The sequence below is a fragment of the Poecilia latipinna genome, unplaced genomic scaffold (assembly GCF_001443285.1).
Source record: "Poecilia latipinna isolate Pla-1442-1.1 unplaced genomic scaffold, P_latipinna-1.0 Scaffold489, whole genome shotgun sequence".
NCBI lineage: Eukaryota > Metazoa > Chordata > Actinopteri > Cyprinodontiformes > Poeciliidae > Poecilia > Poecilia latipinna.
The window spans coordinates 237505-256244 of NW_015113105.1; the positions used below are offsets into that span (position 1 = coordinate 237505).

General features: G+C 38.1%; 2 protein-coding genes across 2 annotated transcripts in view; both read left to right on the top strand.

The window, feature by feature from the left end:
• manba (mannosidase, beta A, lysosomal) overlaps window positions 1-12666 on the top strand; it is a 17215-nt gene extending 4549 nt beyond the window's left edge. The window contains exons 2-17 of the mRNA XM_015039908.1: window positions 1823-1917; window positions 1988-2093; window positions 2181-2354; window positions 2923-3046; window positions 3201-3370; window positions 3485-3595; window positions 4233-4384; window positions 4477-4594; window positions 5042-5128; window positions 5268-5435; window positions 6603-6821; window positions 7814-7978; window positions 8680-8824; window positions 8982-9124; window positions 10318-10578; window positions 11603-12666. Coding sequence (XP_014895394.1) covers window positions 1823-1917; window positions 1988-2093; window positions 2181-2354; window positions 2923-3046; window positions 3201-3370; window positions 3485-3595; window positions 4233-4384; window positions 4477-4594; window positions 5042-5128; window positions 5268-5435; window positions 6603-6821; window positions 7814-7978; window positions 8680-8824; window positions 8982-9124; window positions 10318-10578; window positions 11603-11827 — 2463 coding nt within the window. The 3' untranslated portion in view covers window positions 11828-12666. The remainder of the gene's footprint in view (window positions 1-1822; window positions 1918-1987; window positions 2094-2180; window positions 2355-2922; window positions 3047-3200; window positions 3371-3484; window positions 3596-4232; window positions 4385-4476; window positions 4595-5041; window positions 5129-5267; window positions 5436-6602; window positions 6822-7813; window positions 7979-8679; window positions 8825-8981; window positions 9125-10317; window positions 10579-11602) is intronic.
• Window positions 12667-13866: 1200 nt separating this feature from the next.
• The window catches only part of slc39a8 (solute carrier family 39 member 8), a 14341-nt gene continuing 9467 nt past the window's right edge, over window positions 13867-18740 (top strand). Inside the window, exons 1-4 of the mRNA XM_015039914.1 lie at window positions 13867-14829; window positions 16151-16313; window positions 17771-17940; window positions 18089-18211. Of these exons, the coding sequence (XP_014895400.1) occupies window positions 14605-14829; window positions 16151-16313; window positions 17771-17940; window positions 18089-18211 (681 nt within the window). The 5' untranslated portion in view covers window positions 13867-14604. The remainder of the gene's footprint in view (window positions 14830-16150; window positions 16314-17770; window positions 17941-18088; window positions 18212-18740) is intronic.

Here is an 18740-nt window from a genome sequence, read left to right on the forward strand (position 1 = left end):
AATGTAAATGATATGTGTATTGGATCGGAAACAATCGAGCCGCTTTACCCCGAACGTGGAAGCTGAGGTGCAAAGAGCTCATTTACTAAGCATACGGCTTGTATAGAAAGTTCCGCAGGAATAAAAATCGTTGCTGGTATTTCCTGATGCAATGCAGAATAGTCCCTAAGCTTTAGAGGCAGTATTTACAGTACTTTCCCATATTAGTAATTTAAATTTTTTTAAATTATGTTGAAGAGTTATTGGGATCTTGTTGACCATCAATTTAAATAAATGTGAAAAAGGGGTTTTCATTTAATTCAATTCATTTAAAAATACTCTACCAATCCCAGAGGGAAGTTAAGTATAACTTGTATCATCCAAGTATCTTCAAAGAGCCATTTTGGAATATTGATACAGGAAGGATTCATGTAGCAGTCAGCCTTGGCAGCAAATCTGTGGAGGCCTCTGACTGAAGAATTATAATCTCTTCAATGTCATGACATGCTAGCAACTCATTATGTGGGCAGCAAAGATGATGACATGTTCTGGGTGCTGCTGAGGTGGCAAAGCACTACTAATCCATGTTGTTTACTTTTGCTGCCCCTCTTTAAACCTCTGTCTGACCTTATTGTTAGAAAGCCAAACAGAGATACGAACATCATTAGATTTAATAGTAATTTCTAATTGGTAATCCATGACTTTTTGTTGCCTTGATGAGACACGGATACCAAATTATCTCTTGAGAGTTTATACAAAAAAATTTAGCAACCTCTGGTAGAAAACTGAAAATGGATTATTGGTGGTTCTTTTGATTGACTTTCTACACCCAGTTCAATCCCCAGACTATAGAAAATCAGTGAGTTGAGCTGAAGAGAAGAGAGCATGAGATGGAGCACAGGACTCTGGACGATACAGAGGGAAGAGGAACGCTAAAACAAAGAAATCTTGGCATGACCTTTGATTAAAAGTTCATCCATAGTCTATACCTGCTAAACCTTGGAGAATCACAAGGGGCCATTTTATGGTGTCAAATTTACACCAGAAGTCGTGGTTTTAATTCACCACAAGCCTGTATCGATTGTCCCCATGCATACATGCACAATTCAGTGACCAGGAGCGCATTGGACACTCAATGCGCGTGTGGAGCGTATTAGTTCACCAGGTAGTCTTACAACATGTGAATGGATTTTTGCTGTATTTTATGGCATTCTAAGCCATAAACAACTGGTGGGGGGTTTTACGTGACATGCTGTAAATATACCGATTTATGGACCACGTGGCTTTCCATACAATGCCCTTGTGGTCACTGAGTTACACCCTCATTGCACATTCAATATGTTACACACACTTTATGATTTAAAAGCAGTGCTCCTTTTGGTGTAAATTTTACGCCATATAGTTTAGACAAACTAATTAACTTAATACTCATGTTTTTGGACTTTGGGAGAGAACCGGAGTACCAGTCCGGGAATTCAACCAGGGTCCGTCCTTCTATTTTTAATTTTTTTTTTCTGTGTAATTGTGAGAATATGATGTTGCTTTATAAGCTGAAAATAATTTATTCAGTTCTAGACATAAATACCATTAAACTTAATGTACTAAAACAGGCATGTGCAATTCTTACATCCAAAAAAGCCATTTTTGCTGTCAGTTGGACTAAATAAAACTCATTTAGAGCTCCAAATGTTAAATTACCTTTTAGAAAAATGGCATTGTATAATTTGTCTTACACATATTCTAATTTTGTGCGTGAGTTGCCAAGAAAAATGTTGTTTAAGTTGTAAAATAGTTTTTTGATTGGTGATGTCCAATTAAATCATGTTTTGTTTTTTAATTCTAGGACCCATATTTCAGGTTTAACGATGTTTTGTACCGATGGATCGCCCTTGACAACTGGACATATACGACCACATTCACTGCGTCTCCTCAGATACGGTCAGTGTTCTCGTTTGTAATATTGTTGGTTGATTTTTATGACCCGTTTATTTATTCTCCGCTACATCAGGGTCAAACAGAAGGCTCTGCTTGTCTTCGATGGCGTGGACACAGTCGCGTCCGTCTCTCTTAACGGGATCGTCCTGGGGAAGACAGACAACATGTTTCGCAGATATGTGAGTTCGGCTCGAAAGCGGGTCCGGTGTTGATCTGTACCAGTGTACCGTCTCTTTAAAACTCTCTCTCGTTTGTGTGGAGAGCAGGACTTCTCCGTCAGAGATCTGCTGAAAGACGGCGAGAACGTTTTGGAAGTGGCTTTCCTTTCTCCGGTCCTGTACGCCGTGGAGCGGAGGAACGCTCACTCTTCCTACGCCGTCCCTCCTGAATGTCCGCCAGACGTCCAGAAAGGCGAATGTCACGTCAATTTCATTCGAAAAGTAAGAAGGAAATATGCTTTTGCCTTGAATACAAAACGACAAAATTTTGTTTGTAGACAAAAAATTTCAGCCCGTACTTTGTTTTCCTTTCTGTCTGATTGTCTTGAGATTCTCCGTCCGATGTGGGTCTGGACTTCTGACCGGATCATTCTCACGCATGCATCTTTGATGTCGGGCTACAACTAATGGTTATTTAAGTAATCAACTATTCTGACGATTAATCAGATAAAAAGTTAGTGATACAAGATAAGAATACATTAGAAAAATTCAAATGAAAAAAAATAATTCCATTCCTTTTTAAAATAAGAGAATAAACATTATTGCATGACATGGAGTGACATTTATATTTTGCTCAAAAGATGAAGCTGCAATCTGTTCAAGCTGCTCCACTGTGTTTATTTCATTTATCTAAACTTCTTCAATCCACAAGTCGATGCATCGCTGCCTGTTGGTTTATCACCAAAAAAAAAAGGATCCTAAGAATTTCCCTTAAAGTTTGTAGTTCTCACGTGAAAACGTCTCTATTTTCTTTAAAGCTGATCTTCATCTCTGTCTTTTTTAAACGCAGGAGCAGAGCTCCTTCAGCTGGGACTGGGGCCCTTCCTTTCCCACCATGGGCCTTTGGAAAGGAGTCCGACTGGAGGCGTTCGACATCCTGCAGCTTGTCCAGCTTTCCTCTCTTCCTCTGTACAGTAAGTTCCATCTGATATCCGTCACCGACTCATTTTCTTGCTCAGAACTACGAATAAAAAAAGAGGAAACACGCTTTCAGACATGGGCTGAATCTTAAAGGAATCTCAGAGGACATTAAATGTTCCGGTTTGTTTCTTTGTTCTGCTGGTCCAGATCGCAGCTCGTCTCAGTGGAGGCTGCAGGTGGAGCTTCTGGTTGATGCAGTTCAGTCGTTCCACGGCAAAGTAGAAATCTCCGTATCTGAGCTGAACTCAAAACGAACTGCCCCGACGACGTTCCTCCAGGGAAAGTTCAACTACAGCTTCACCTTAAACATCAACCAGGTACCCCCTCTACAGCGCTGTTGAAGTTTTTAGATTTAAATAATCCCCTTTCTTATCTTTTTTTTTTTTTTTTTTAATCCTCTTTTGGGGTTTTTTGTTTCTTGTTTTGTCCAGATCAGAGAGGTGAAGCTCTGGTGGCCCAGTGGACTCGGCGATCAGCCTGCTTACCTGCTCACTGTCAGGGCTTTTCTGGGGACGTTTCTGGTCCTGCACAAAGAATCCAAGGTCAGGCTCTTCCTCTGATTTTCAGTTTTGCTTGCAGTGCAGCAGGCTGGCATTTACGATCAAACTATCATCTTACCGTCGTGAAAATTTTAGTATGATTACAGGAATTTGGATTTATTGTTACAGTGATAAATTACAATTAATGATGTTTGAAAATGGTTATTATTCCATTTCTCCTCTGTTTCCTGAAAGCATCAATAAATCCATAAATCTGATTAAATACATTTACTATGTGCAGTTTAGTCATAAAAAACACTTCTTTGTGTAACTAGTGTCCTAGCGAAGCCTATTTAGTGTTTTTATGAGCAGTGTTTGTGCTTTATGGGCTATTTTTCATTAACATGCATTCTCATCCATACATTTGCCGAAAAAAAGACTGTAAAGAAGTTTTAAATCCTTTTTTATGTCACTTTTATTATCATCACAATAAATATCACAAAATATAAACTTTTAAGTCTGTACCGCCCACCCTTACCTCACACACCCTTCAGGCTTCAAAATCTTAACTTAAGTAAATTTCTCACCACAGGTTTATGTTAGAATCGAAGGAAATTTGGCTGCTGGAAGTTATTAGACTTGTAGAATTAACTTAAAATAATAAAAAATGTAATGTCTTCAATTACGATCTCTGTTGCAGGTGTTTTTTCGCACTGTGGAACTCATCCAGGAGCCCATCGCCGGTTCTCCGGGCTTGAGCTTCTATTTCCGCATCAACGGCCGACCCGTTTTCCTTAAAGGATCCAATTGGATCCCAGCTCACTCCTTCCAGGACCAAGTGACACCGGCGAGGTCAGCCGCTCCTTTCAGAGTTCTACTTAAATAAACTCCTTTTTTTTTTTACATCACATTCTTCCTAAGACCTCGCTTCATTCGTCCTGCAGCTTGAGAAACCTGCTGCAGTCGGCTGTCGACGCTAACATGAACGCGCTGCGGGTCTGGGGAGGAGGAGTGTATGAACAGGACCTGTTCTATGACATCTGCGATGAGCTGGGAGTCATGGTAACGTCTACCAACTGCACAGATTCATCACATCCAGTCAGTAATGAGAAGATGACGTTCAGAAACTGCAGTGTTCAACATCAGAAACAAGAAGCGTAAAACTGAAGCTCAGAAATGGATCTAATGTCTATAATTATGTAACTGTTTTAAAAACACATCTTAAGTTTTAAATGTACGTAAAATAGCGTGTTAATATTACATAATGTGGGTTTAATCATGACCTAAAAGCCGCTCCCCCCCATCTCTCTGCCCACTTCCTGTCTGATTACTGTCAAATAAACGCCACCAGTTCCCAAAAAACTTCTTAAAGGGGCAGTACTGTGTGTTTTCCACTCACAAAGTGTCATTTTATTGCACAATCAAGAAACCCGTTTACTATAAAAATGGGTTTATATATAAACTACACACATTTCTGAATATTTATAGCATTAAACCATGTGTGTTTAGGTCTGGCAGGACTTCATGTTCGCCTGTGCCATGTATCCCACCGAGGACGACTTCATTCAGACGGTGAGAGAAGAGGTGGTCCAGCAGGTGAGGCAACACGGCGACACAATCCACTTTCCGTTTGTTTCCCATCTGTAAACGGGAACGTTTGCACGTGGAAATGCAAAGCTGATCAGAGAAACATCCACGCTGTGGACTGATGGCGCTCACTGTTTTTGCTTTTCAGGTGCAGCGCCTGAAGTCGCACCCTTCCATTATTATTTGGAGCGGGAACAATGAAAATGAAGCTGCCTTGGCGACGAACTGGTTCAACATCCCGGCTTCCCTAAAGCCGACATACGTGAAGGATTATGTGACTCTTTATGTGAACAACATCCGGCGGATCGTCCAGCAGGTCAGAGTTTGAGGGGTTATATTTAAGGCCAAATCAAGATCATGAATGTTCTTAAAGGGACGGCCGTGCCAGAACATATTGATAAAACCCAGTAACAGACTGTTAAAATAAAAATAAAAAAAAGAGCTCTGTCTTCTTAAAATTAAATCATTTTGAATAACTTATTACACTGATCCGTCCCTCAAATATTTCACAATGATTTTTATGATGCTGTGCTGTTAATTTAGAAATATTTTAGCAATATTTGAGCTTGTGTATGGTGGTAGATTTATGGAGCCAAATTGGGGCCATAAAGTTAGTTCACAAGAAAAAAAAATGATAGAAAAAGATTTGAAAGTGGAAAAAAAAACTTTAAACTGAAACAAAAATGAATTTTGAATCTTAAATGTAGTTTATTTTTTAGTTTAAAAACTTTTTTCAGTTTCAAATATTTATTTTTATTTAATTTTTTTTTTCAAAATTTATGACTTCAATTTAGCTCTATATAATGTGACTTTTTGCTATGGTATCGATCACAGACTATAACTTAATATCAATTAGTAGATATAAGAAACACTGCCACCTGCAGGTGGGAGTTGACATCAAATAAACCCGATGTTTTTGAAAAATTTTGCTGAAAATTTGCAATAAACACAATTATGAATTGGCACAAAATATGTGGAGATTTGTTGATTTTGCATGAATTTTCCACGATCACAGAATTGTGAAAAACTTGGACTGTGGATTTCCTTCATAAAACCTGCTAAGCCTTAACTACGAACCTAGCTTAATCTGTCTTTACTGTAACTGTTAGTTGTAAAGACAACCCTAAACCCTATTTAAAAAAAAAAGAAAAAAAGATGTTTAGCCTGGTGGCCCACCAGGCTTATAATACACTAGGAGAAACGTTCGACTGATTGATGTGATTTGGTAGCAAACTGATCAAAATTGTTGAACATCAATGTGACTTGATTGATATTATTTAAGCACACAACTCTTTTCTTGAAGGATTAATTTATGGGTCCCACTGAAATGTAGAGGGCCAGATAAAAAGCCACGGCGACCTGGTTTTGGTCCCCGAACCTTGAGTTTGATACATGGTTGAGATTTGAAAGTGTTAATAGGGGGATTTTTTTATTTTTTTTTAACTTTGAGAAAATCATATTTAACAACATATATCCACTCCAGGAGGACCCAAGTCGTCCGTTTCTCGTCTCCAGTCCGACCAACGGGGCTGAATCGGAGCAGGAGGGCTGGGTGGCCGCGAACCCGTATGACCCCCGCTACGGAGACGTTCACTTCTACAGCTACTTCCTGGACTGCTGGGACTGGAAAACGTTCCCACGTACGCGCTTTGCCTCCGAGTACGGCTTCCAGTCCTGGCCGTCTTTCTCCACTCTGCAGCCGGTAATTCAACAGAAGTGTTTTGTCCTGTTTTCAGAAAATTTAATGGGTTTTTTGAGGATTTTTTGCTAGACCAATTCAAACCAGCACATAATTGTGGATTGAAAATAAACTGTATGCACTATTTTCAAAAATCTGTCAGGCATGTTGCTTCTTTCGTGCACTCCATAAATTTAGCCTTTAATGGAAATAAAGTCATCATTGATAGTTAACCATAAAAATTCCTATTTTATTTAGAGATAAAAGGGTATATGAGGCTAAATACAAATACAGGCCACACTTTTCATATCATTTGTAAAAAAATTTGAAATGTATGTATCAGTTTTTGTCCTCTGCAACATTGTGTGCTATTTTGTTGTGGTTTTCCGCATCGTATCTAACTAAAATATGTTGGAGTGGTTGTAACGGGGCGAAATGTTTTCTAATTCCACCTGAATATAAGATACAAAGTTAAAGATATAAATCTGACCACAGGGAGAGGAAGGAGGCGTAGAAATGATCAGATCTGAACTTGTAAATCTCATTTATTGGTGCGTAAAAAGTTTGAAAAAACGAAATCTTACCAAATATTTTTGATCTAGGTTGTAACACACTTGAAATCAAACAAAAGTAAATTACAAGTAACTTTTCAACAAAATCTAAGAGCTTGTTTTAACTCAATAATTATTTGATATTGATTTCAAAATGTACATTTTAGCATTTTATAAGTAAAATAATCTGCCAGTGAAACTAGAACTTTTTAAAAGTAAATATTAAGTAATTATTGACTTAAAACAAGTTTCTGTGTCTTACAGAAAAATTACTTGCAAATTTGTTTTGTTTTATTTGAACTATTAAGATATTTGCACTAAAAACTAGACCAAAAACACTTGGTAAGATTTTGCGTCTTTGCAGTTCGCCCTCTGAATTTTTAGATTATGAGAAATAAAAACCGACCTGGTCTTCCATATTCATTTTTCACAGTTTGAATCTTTTTCCTGTTGCCGTGTTTTCAGGTTTCTGTGCAAGACGACTGGAGCTACAGCAGCAATTTCTCTTCCCACCGTCAGCATCACGAAGACGGGAACCACCTGATGTTGCAGCAGGCCGCTCTTCACTTTATCCTGCCGAACTCCACGTTTCCCCTGAAGAGATTTACAGACACTCTGTACGTCACTCAGGTAAACCTCTCAACATACCTGGTGTCCTACACATTCAAAGATGCACAGAAATTATAGTTTAGATTCATATTTTCATCTGTTTTACAATTTTTTTCTTGTTTTTTTTTTATAGCTTCGTGGGGGTTTTGCTGTAGTGGATATACAAGGGAAATGTCCATATAAAATATCAATCTGTCATTAATCCCTTTAACGCCTAACGTCTCATTTTTGATACGATTATTTCTTTAACAAAATATTTTCCTAAAACAATCTGCTGCATCGCGTAAACATGTTATGTATAGAAATATATAAATATGTAATATGCTTCTTAAATTGTTAAAAGTTGTGAGTGCTTTTTAAGTAACATTTAATATTAGTTTTATTGTGTTTATGGAAGTTATTTTTGGTTATGACAATGAAACGAACGCAGAACCCTGACGTATCAATTATGCTACAAAAAAAATTAGAAAACAAGCCGATGAGTCAAAAACTGTTTAATGAAACACAATGAAAACATAATTTTAAAAAAATCTGAATTTATGATAAATGTTTAACAGACTTTAAAGGGTAAACGTATAACAAAATGAAAGTTATTAAAAAAAACCCTTGAATATGTTTAAACCTTATGTTTAATTGAAATATGTTGTGATTTATTTCAATAATAAAAATGTGATTTCAGTAATCTGTCTTGTCATCTCCGTTGTGTCTTGATTGTTGCGCAGGTCATGCAGGCCGAGTGCGTGAAGACGCAGACAGAGTTTTACCGGAGGAGTCGAAGTGAAATCATTGAGGGCAAAGGTCACACAATGGGCGCCCTCTACTGGCAGCTCAACGACATCTGGCAGGCGCCGTCCTGGTCATCAATCGGTGCGTGAACCTCTATTTGGAATACCTTGTTTTTACTCTTTTGCAACTCTGTTTACATTTTTCGACCAACATTTTTCTGACTGTTATCTTAATGGTTTCAAGGAGACCAGTTGAACTTGCGAGGCAACGCTGCGGGTTTTGCTTTCTCTTTGTGCAGAGTTCGGTGGGAAGTGGAAAATGTTGCACCACTTTGCTCAGAACTTCTTCGCCGCCGTCCTTCCTGTGGGTTTCGAAGATGACGACACGCTGTTGGTCTACGCCGTCTCTGATCTGAGTCATGACCTGGAGCTCAGAGCTGTGGTTAGCTTCGACTCGTACACCTTTGAAATGAGTTAAACATAAAAATGAATACATTTTTAGGTGATACTTTCCAAAAAGTATCAGTGACACATAACTGTGAAGAGGAGAGAGACAAGGAGGCAGAGATTTCTGACCTGTTTTATGATATTTTCTCATTAAGAAGACAAATAAAAATCCCTCAAGTTGAATTAAACCTTTGATTTCAGTTAAAGGAAATGAAATGTCCAGTTTATCTACAAATTAAAGAGAGCTTGAATCTTATTTATCATTTGATTAAATACATTTTTGAACCTTAATGTAAAAACAAAAATATAACACAAAATTTCAGTTTTGGACATTTCATACCGGACTTTTTCGTAGCTCCTTAAAGTTCAGTTTCTTCTCACCATGGCGACAGTTTGTAATCGCTTTCGCAGCCTGTGGTTTTAACTCATAGCTAATAGCCTGCTCATTTTCTGCTGTAAGGAAATTTAGTGTTTGACTCGAGCAAACATGATCTATAAGGTATAGTTTGGTTTGATCAGGAGTTTATTATCTCTGTTTTCTGATGATTTTGTGGCTCAGTTAGGGTCGAGAATCTCTAGGTGATTCAGAAGGATATGACGCCATTTTGAATTTAGTTCAACAATAAAACTGAGGATACCTCAAATTAAAAACAATCCATTTAAAAATCATTACCATCATAGAGCTAGAGCAATAGCATTTCATCAAACTTCCCTTTATAAAGACTTTAAACCATTGGAGTGATGAGGTGTAAAGTTTTACAAATTTTGAAATCATAATGAAAAATTTTAAACAAAATATACTTTGTGTAGTTTATGCCATGAGGAATAAATTAAACATTTATAGATTTTTTTGTAAAAAAGGTACAAAAGTATAAAAAAAACTCTATGTATTTATAGGGCATCTAATAGGACCATAATGCCTAGTAATTTTTTAAGATGTGTATTTTTCAGAATATTTACACATTTATTTAATTTTATTTGTATCTTTTTATGGATTTAGTCTATTACTGCTTTCAGAGTCTTGATTGTTTTTTTTTCTTAATGTAAACCACTGTCAACATGTCTTGATTTTTTTCTTTATCAGTCACAAATCAGCAGAAACTGTTTGTTTTTTTTCGTGTGTGTGTGTGTGTGTGTGTTTGTGTGTGTGTGTGTGTGTTTGTGTGCGTGTTTGTGTGTGTGTGTCAGGTCACAGTGTACTCCTGGGCTGACCTGGACTCTGTTTGCACATTGACATCAAGCCCGCTGCTGGTATCTGGAGGCAGCGCCGGCGTCATTTACAAACAGTCTGTTGCCGCCCTGCTGGCCGGGTGCGGTCACTGCACCCGCCTCACCTGCCTGCTCACCTTCCACCTACAAGATGAAGACGGGGTGCAGCACGGCCCAACCAACCGCCACTTCCTCTGCTCACCCAAAGACGCCGTGGGGCTTCAGAGACCCAACATTACTGTAACTAGATATCCTAAATTCATTTTAGACACATAATAGATTATATAATCCACAATGTTTTGTGATTTGTTTTTTAATTGTTTTGTAAACTCCTTATCTGCCAGTTCCTATTTTAGCCGTTTCCTTTTTCTTTTTAACATCTTTAAGTAGCAAAGAAATGTTTTTTTTTTCCCCTCTGGAAAAGGTGAAAACTTAACAGACCTAACTACATTTTTATTGTAAAGTAAACACAAAGACTTCCTCAGAAACAACCCCAGGTTTCAAAACTTCACCTCTGCATCATTGAAATTTTGATAATCCAGACAAATCCCTCAGACCGTGTCTGTACTAACAATCGAAACATCATGATAGTTATTATGACATGAATAAACACTGTGTGGAGAAAATAGCTGTGATTTATGGTTACTTGTTAGACAGATAAATCATTCATTCAATGATCGTAACATTAAAGTATATCATAGCTGACATAATGCAGAGATTCATCAATGCTACACAGCTCCGCAGTTAAACTCCTTTTTAACATTTTAAATGACAAAATAAAGTAATTAGCATTTTAAAATTTTTAAATGGAATGGTTAGCACTATTAGCATGATTGGCATTGCTAATAGCATTTACCTGTATGTTTTCCTGTACAGTGAGTTGACTCTTCAATTGACTGAGATTTCTTAACGTTTCCCAACACTTCCTACTTCAGCACATTCCTCGACCTACGTTTGGTCTCCTCAAAATGATGAAACGCAGCAACTTAACAGTAGAAGTTCACCTTCCTGTTAGCTGCGATGTCGAACTCTCCTGAATAAACAGCCGCCACAGATTTCTGGAAGTTGGTTTCCTTTCTAGAAGCTTCTAAACTGTTTGTGTTTGGTTTTGAAAACCAAAAGTACCTAAAAGGAAAACAACTGAGACTTCTCTATTCATGGTTATATCTACCACACAGATGAGCGACTGCTTATCTTTAACTTTTTTAATCAAGTGTTAGTTGATTTATTTTTGTTTTGTTTTGTTTTTTTCTTCCTCTGCCAGGCGAAGGTTCAGGAGGACGAGTCGGGCTTCACGGTTAGCCTCCACTCCGCCGCCGTGGCTCCTTTCGTCTGGCTCGACGTGGGAAACATCCCCGGTCGCTTCAGCTCCAACGGCTTCCTGATGGTTACAAGAAACACAACCGTCAAGTTTGATGCCTGGCGCCCCACCAGTGTGGGAGAACTGTCCGGATCGCTCACAGTCACAACTTTAACGGACATTTACTGATCTGAGACCCGCCGGTTGAAGTGGATGTTTTAGATCCTTTGTTGCCACCTTCTGTTTTAAGATGTTTCACACTTGTGGGACTTTTGATGCTTCCCATCAGGAATTTTTTTGTTTCCTAAGCCTACTGAAACAACAAAGATAGGATTATTAGTATTTGCTGCTTTTGAAACAGGGTGAGGTCCTGCATGTGCTGAGCAGCTGAGTATCTCAGGGATGTGAAATTTTTACAGTACATGAAGCATTCATACTCCCAGAATTTGTCAGGAGTGCCACAATGCAGAATAACTTGCTTTTTTGTTTTTGCTTGATTTTGCACATTTTTTGTCATATCGGACTCTGATGCTTCCCACCAGGATTGTTTTGTACCACAGACATTTGACAATTAAATGTAATGATCATAAAAGTAGCTGCGTTACAAATGTGCCCAAAACTTTGTCGATATTTCCACCAATGTAAGAACAACACAATTTCGCAATTATGCAAGACATGCAATGAAAATCATGTGATTAAGTTTGTTCTCGTAAGAAGCCGCTGCACCATCATGGCCTTACTACTTCCTGTTATTTTCTTCTTACGGGATTTGCGGCAACATCCGGTTGTCAATCATGTGCCTCGTATTTTCATTGCGGTTTTGCGACATAAACCAATTTCGCCTAAAACCACCTCATCCTAGATTTAAACTTTTTTTTAAACTATTTTTTTCGAAATTGTGTCCATTAAGCAAACTTATTGTCGATACGTCAAATTATATTTCAATATATAAATTATACAGTCAATGGAAGCACAGCTAGCGTTGTTACTTTTTCCTGATGTTTTCACAATAAAAATCTATCCAATCATTCTTTGCCTATATACACTTGTTGATAACATTAATATTCTGCTATCGGTCAGTTTTAAAGTGAATTTGACTTTTTGAACTCGTCCTCAGTTGCTGCTTTAGCAACTGCAGCAAAATACTTTAAAATGTAGTTGAGGCATTGTGTTGACATTGTGCTGCTCAAACAGTGTGACCCGGTAGAAGGGCATCGCTGGGACACGGTGATTCACACATGATGCACTCATTCTCTTCAAGCTGCTAGTAACCAGTTAATTATAGATGTTATTAAGGTAGAGGACACTTTTAATCAGTTCCTGTAAGGACTATTTATTTATTTTTAGATTTTTACACACCCATTCCCAGCTTGACGCCAGAGTGGCTTCAGTCGGTCAGGAAGGTAAACATGTCACAGATAGCGGTGAGGGAGTGACAAACACGTGACTTTAACTGATCTCTAACTCAGAATGCTGTAACATTTTCAGCTTTATTTTTTTTTTACCTTTTATCTTGGTAAAACCACAAACCTCAATTTATTTAGTCTGGAACAAACTTCTAGAAAACAGCCAAAACACTGAGTTCCTTTATATTAAGGCTAAAACTCCAGTTGCTTAGAGCTGCCTTTGATTCATAATTCAGTATATTTTCTTGATGGCATTTGTAACATTTATTGCATTTTTAATTGGTAACTGAATTATGTTTTTATGGTGCAAAAGCATCGATGCTGGGTTGGACATCTAGTGACGCAAACCTGCAAGGCTCCATTACGATGCATTAAGTCATAGCCACAAAACCAAATAGTCAAAGCAACTTGATATGTTATCTGACTTCTATAAAATAAGGCTTAATTTGATTCTGAGAAAATTGCAAATGTTTTAATAGAGCACTTAATAAAGCTCACTTCAGCCTAGGTGCTGAAAATGTTATACAAATAAGGTTGACTAAATGCACAACTGGACGTTTTGCATCTTTTTGGGTTCTGCACAAAAAGAGAAAGATATGTAGTTAATTATTTTTGACTCTGTTGGGGGAAAAAAACCCCAGAAGAATTTACTCTATTCTCAACCATAAGAACAGATTTAGCCAAATTTGCCTAACCTGGTTTTAACTCTAAGTAATTGGATGGATGTGACCCTATTTACTATGAAAGAAAACAACAAATACTTTCTTGCATTTTCCATTGTAAAAAGATTTTAATTGGTAATAATTTTGCCCTTAATTACAAAAAAAAAAGTTTCTGTTTGTATCAATGTTCTGTGCTGGCAGGGCCAAGTTTGAATGACTCTTCATATCCAATCCCGAGATGCAAAAATTCTGTCAGAAGGCCACAAATGGCCCCTGAGCCTCACTTTTGAACACCCCTTATATATCTAGGTAGTTAATTAACCATGTGATGCCACAAGGGGGCGACACCACTTAGTGTTATTTACGTTTACTATGTTTATATGTCACTGTCTACACGAAGATATAATCAACTAAAGACGTACAGCGAGTCTTACATCCTGCGCGCGCTCCCTCAGTTTTGCCACGTCACACATTTTCCAACATAACCTGTTGAATGTCATACTCTACTTTCCTCACTGTTTGATGGTGTGAGCGCGTTGTTGTTGTTGATTGAATCGGGATTAAAATGAAGCGTGGAAAAGAGCGCGCGCGCGCGCGGCCTCGTTCGCTCGGTCCCCCCCCCCCCCCCTGTTATTTCTGGTTTGATCTTTAAACCTCACCCACCTCAGGGAGCAGGGACTCATCCTACCGAGCTGCTCAAACCGCACGAGGAGCCCGTCGAAATCAAGTCATCACGAGAGAGAGAGGAGGGGGGGAAATCTCTGCAAAACTTTATGGCTCAAACTCCACGGACAAAGTGATTTTTACGGGGCTGATTTAAATGCTCTCGCGGCGGTTGTTGTAGTGGGTTTTATTCTCGGGAGAAATTGCACTCCGGAAAAACAAACAAAAAGTCGAGATGTTTGATGTGAAATGGCTCGCCGCGTGCGCTCTGGCGTTGAGTGCGGTCACCCACGGCGTTGAGGTGGCTGGGCGGAATGGACAGGAATTTCTGGAGAACATTTTACACTTTTATGGTGAGAATAAATCAATTACGACAGCGAAGCTCGAAGATATGCTGCTGTTGATCTCAGCCAGAAGGTCTGAATCAATAAGTGAAGGAAATCCCCTGGAAAGCAAAGAGGTGTGTACTCTTTCACTTTTGTGAACAGTTTTGAGCCTTTTTCATTCATTTTCTTTTTTAATTTTATTTGTAGAAATACATTTATTTATGGTTGCCTGTGGCAGCTTTGCGCAGCCGTAAAGCTGCCACAGGAGATTAATTGATCATATTCACAAGGAAAATAAAAATGGGAACATATGTGAAATACAAACAGAAAAAAAGTTTCTGTTTGTATCAATGTTCTGCGCTGGCAGGGCCAAGTTTGAATGACTCTTCATATCCAATCCCGAGACGCAAAAATTCTGTCTCATTTCACATATGTTCCCATTTTTATTTTCCTTGTGAATATGATCAATTAATCTCCTGTGGCAGCTTTACGGCTGCGCAAAATACCTGGATGGACTTAGCTCCGCCCTCGAGACGCAGCTCCCCTGCAGTTTCAAAGTTTCCAAGCTTTTCCCTCACATAGCAGCCTGACTCCCTCACTCAGCTCCTTCAGACTAGCCAGCAGCAATTAGCAAACATCTGGTGGAACTTTGCATTTGCTGAGCTCATTATAGGAGCTACTTCTCAGTGCAACGCTGGTAAAAAAAATATATTGCTAAAGGGTTAATAGAGAGAGGAGACATGTTGTGATGACTTCCTGAAGGTGCAGTTTCAGAAAGAGCAGGAGTTTCTTAAAAAGACAGAGGCCCAATTTCAAGGCATTAAATTACAAAGTAAAATTTATTTTATGTCATATTTGATATATAGTTTTATACCAACTGAAGGTAGCAGTTATTTGATTGTGCTATAAAATGGTGCTACATGCCTGGAAAACACATAATACTGCCCCTTTATTATTTTTGTTATTATTATTAAGGAGCTGGATGAATTGCTGAGCTTAAACAAACAGAGAGCACAATAAGGAAAGAACATGATGTTGAAATATTGACCATCACAAACCACTGATCTCAGTTCCATAGTAAAGTTATGGGCAGAGCTTAAACAGTGTCTATGAGTGAGGTATTCTACTAAATACTAAAGAAATATATGCAAACTTATGATTTTGAAGATAGTAAAAAATGAAAACAGCCCAAAATACACAACTTATCTTTTTTAAATGTTTTTTTATTTTTTAATCAACACAGCCAAAGTTGTAAAAGAAAAATGTTTATGAAACCTACGCATCTTCACAAAGACTATTTTTAAACTCTGTCCATGACTGTGTGTAATAACAATAAAACTTTACGGTTCAATATAATGTCAATCAGAGCATCCAGGTGGAAAGAGAAACTCTCCAAACAGCAAAAAACCAGAAGCATGGAAGAAATAAATCTAATATCCTCTGTGTGCCCCTCAGTGTCCCTCAGCGGAGCAGATTTTGTCCCACTTTGACTTCGGTAACGTCACTGAGCTGACCGTGGAACACCTGGGGCGAATCTGTCCTGCTGTGTTGACCCAGGTGCTGCTGCCCTCATGCCCCTACGTCGACCCGATAACGGTGCCCTCCGTCAACTACTCTGGTGAGCTGCTGCGTTTCAACACCTGTTGAACTTCTTAATAAGGCGAGATTAGATAGGCGGTTTACTGCCTTAAATTAGAAATGTGGCAACACTTTCAGCCACAGTGACTCAGAAGGTAGATCCCTTTTTAAAGGTTACTGAGGTTTTTCTTTGTGTAAATGAAAATGGGAGGATCAGGCAGAATGCATCACAAGTAGCATTTTTCCTACATGATCTCAACTCTGGTTCTATAAAAAGGTCAGAGTCAGAAATTATATAAGTCATAGTTACATATTTGTTCATATTTGTTGGTTAAAAACATCTAGCAGGCGGCTCCATGTTGGTCCAGATAGATGTGATGCAACTTTATAATTTTAATATTTGAGTGTTGTTTAGATAAGAAAAAACAAGTTTAATATGTAGCACAAAAAACAAAACAAAAAAATTGGGGGCGCCCCTCAAAACTTGACACCCTGGGTTACCACCCTTGTAAGCCCTTTCTAAAGTCTGGCCAAATTGCCGGCAGACTGTAATTATTAGTGTTTGTATTATTTTGTCCTTCCTGGTGAAACAGATGCATTTATACCACCTTGAACTTTTCAACATTTTATCATTAAACAACCAACAAACTTCAAGTAAAAATATGACCTGGGTTTGTATTCAGCCACCTTTTGGGGAGAGAGTTACCAGTTTATTCAGAGCTACGTTATCTAACTTAAATTTATATCACTTAAAAAAATAATAATAATTTATCTTCGAGTCTTCTTATTATTAGTTTTGACGTCTCATGATAGCGTCCGTCATCCCACTGCATTCTGTCTCCATTAACGTCTGTCATTGATTGTGGCGTGATTCCAGCAGTGAGCGCTGACTCATGGAGCCACTGACCCGCCGACCCGGTTCCCCTTCTGAGCCGCTGACACAGATACGGCTCGCCCCCGACTTTCCTCCACTGGCTTGAAAAGAATTTACCCTCTCCAAATAAAACTACGTTCATTAAATCAAAACCTTTTCAGATTTCCTTTCAAATAAAAGAGCCAACTGTGACAAGTTCAGTCTACAAATTTATCCTCGATGTCTGAAAACTGTTGTCTCTGTAGGAGTGGAGTTGTAAATAACTCTTCCAGCCGCTAGTTGAGTCATTTCTGTAGGAACTACTGGGGGTTTTCTCCAGCTTCCTGTTTGCTTGATGAAGGCTTTGTGGTTGCAGTCTTGCTAAGCTTGTCCTTTTTCTCACATGACATGGTGTCAAGATTTTTAAGCCACCTTTTGCATCTGATATTAGCAGTTAGTGCTTCGCTATCCACAGACTATCAACATTTCGAAACAGAAAGAATATAACCAATGTCAATTGCTCAAAAAGATAAAATAGAGCAACTTTACTGGCCCTCATTAAACCTCCCTGTTAGCTGCTGTTTTCTCAAATAAATTCAATAATTGTTTGCCAAATTCCAATGTTTTGTTCACCGTTGTGACAGTGTGGGGTTATGGATTTCTGGCTGTTACCATCATCAACCTGGCGTCCCTTCTTGGTCTGCTGCTGATCCCCTTCACCAAGAAACCTTATTTCCCCCAAGTGTTGACTTACTTTATAGGTCTGGCCATCGGGACTCTCTTTTCCAATGCTGTGCTTCAGCTCATACCAGAGGTCAGTTAAGATTTGGAGGTGCCATTTTGTTTTTTATTTTTTACATTTTTATCGGGTCAAGAATCTAAGTAGATTATTGTTGCTTTTGTAATAGAGAACACCTGGTTTCTCAACCACTAAAAAGCTCAGTTTTGTTTTTCCTTCACAGGCTCTGGGTTTTGATCCTAAAGCGGATAACTACGTGGCAAAGGCAGTTGGCATATTTGGAGGATTTTACCTTTTATTTTTTGTGGAAAAAATACTGAAAATGTTCTTCGGGATTGGCCATGAGGTGAGCTGTGTAGAAAGTGAATTTGTTCACTCTCTCTTTTTATAAGTGATACTCTGTTCCTAAACAAGCCCACAGTTTATAGTGTGTCACTTCATTTCTATAATTATTTAGTACTACTATATAGAAATAATAGCATATTTTGCTTAAGATTTAAATTTGTATAAAACTTTGCATGTTTCGATCAGTTTTCTATCTCTAGTGGTAATGAGCAAATGTTAGCATGTAAACAAAACTAACTAATATTAAGCAAGCTCAAAGCTATAAGCCACTGATAATAATACATTTATCTCCACATTCTATACACTTCTATTCAAAGTTAATTAATTTGAAGCAAATTTTCCCCAAACCTTTGTTGGTTGCCATGTAAAAAGCATAATGTCAATTTACATTAGTAATTTTTTTTTTTTACTGTTAAAATGTGTTTTTTTGTGTGTTTTTTTGTGTGTTTTTTTTTTTTTTTTTTTTTTGTTTTTTTAAATTTCCTTTTCCAAAAAAATCCTCCCCGATTAATTAGTTTTAAAAGATCAGG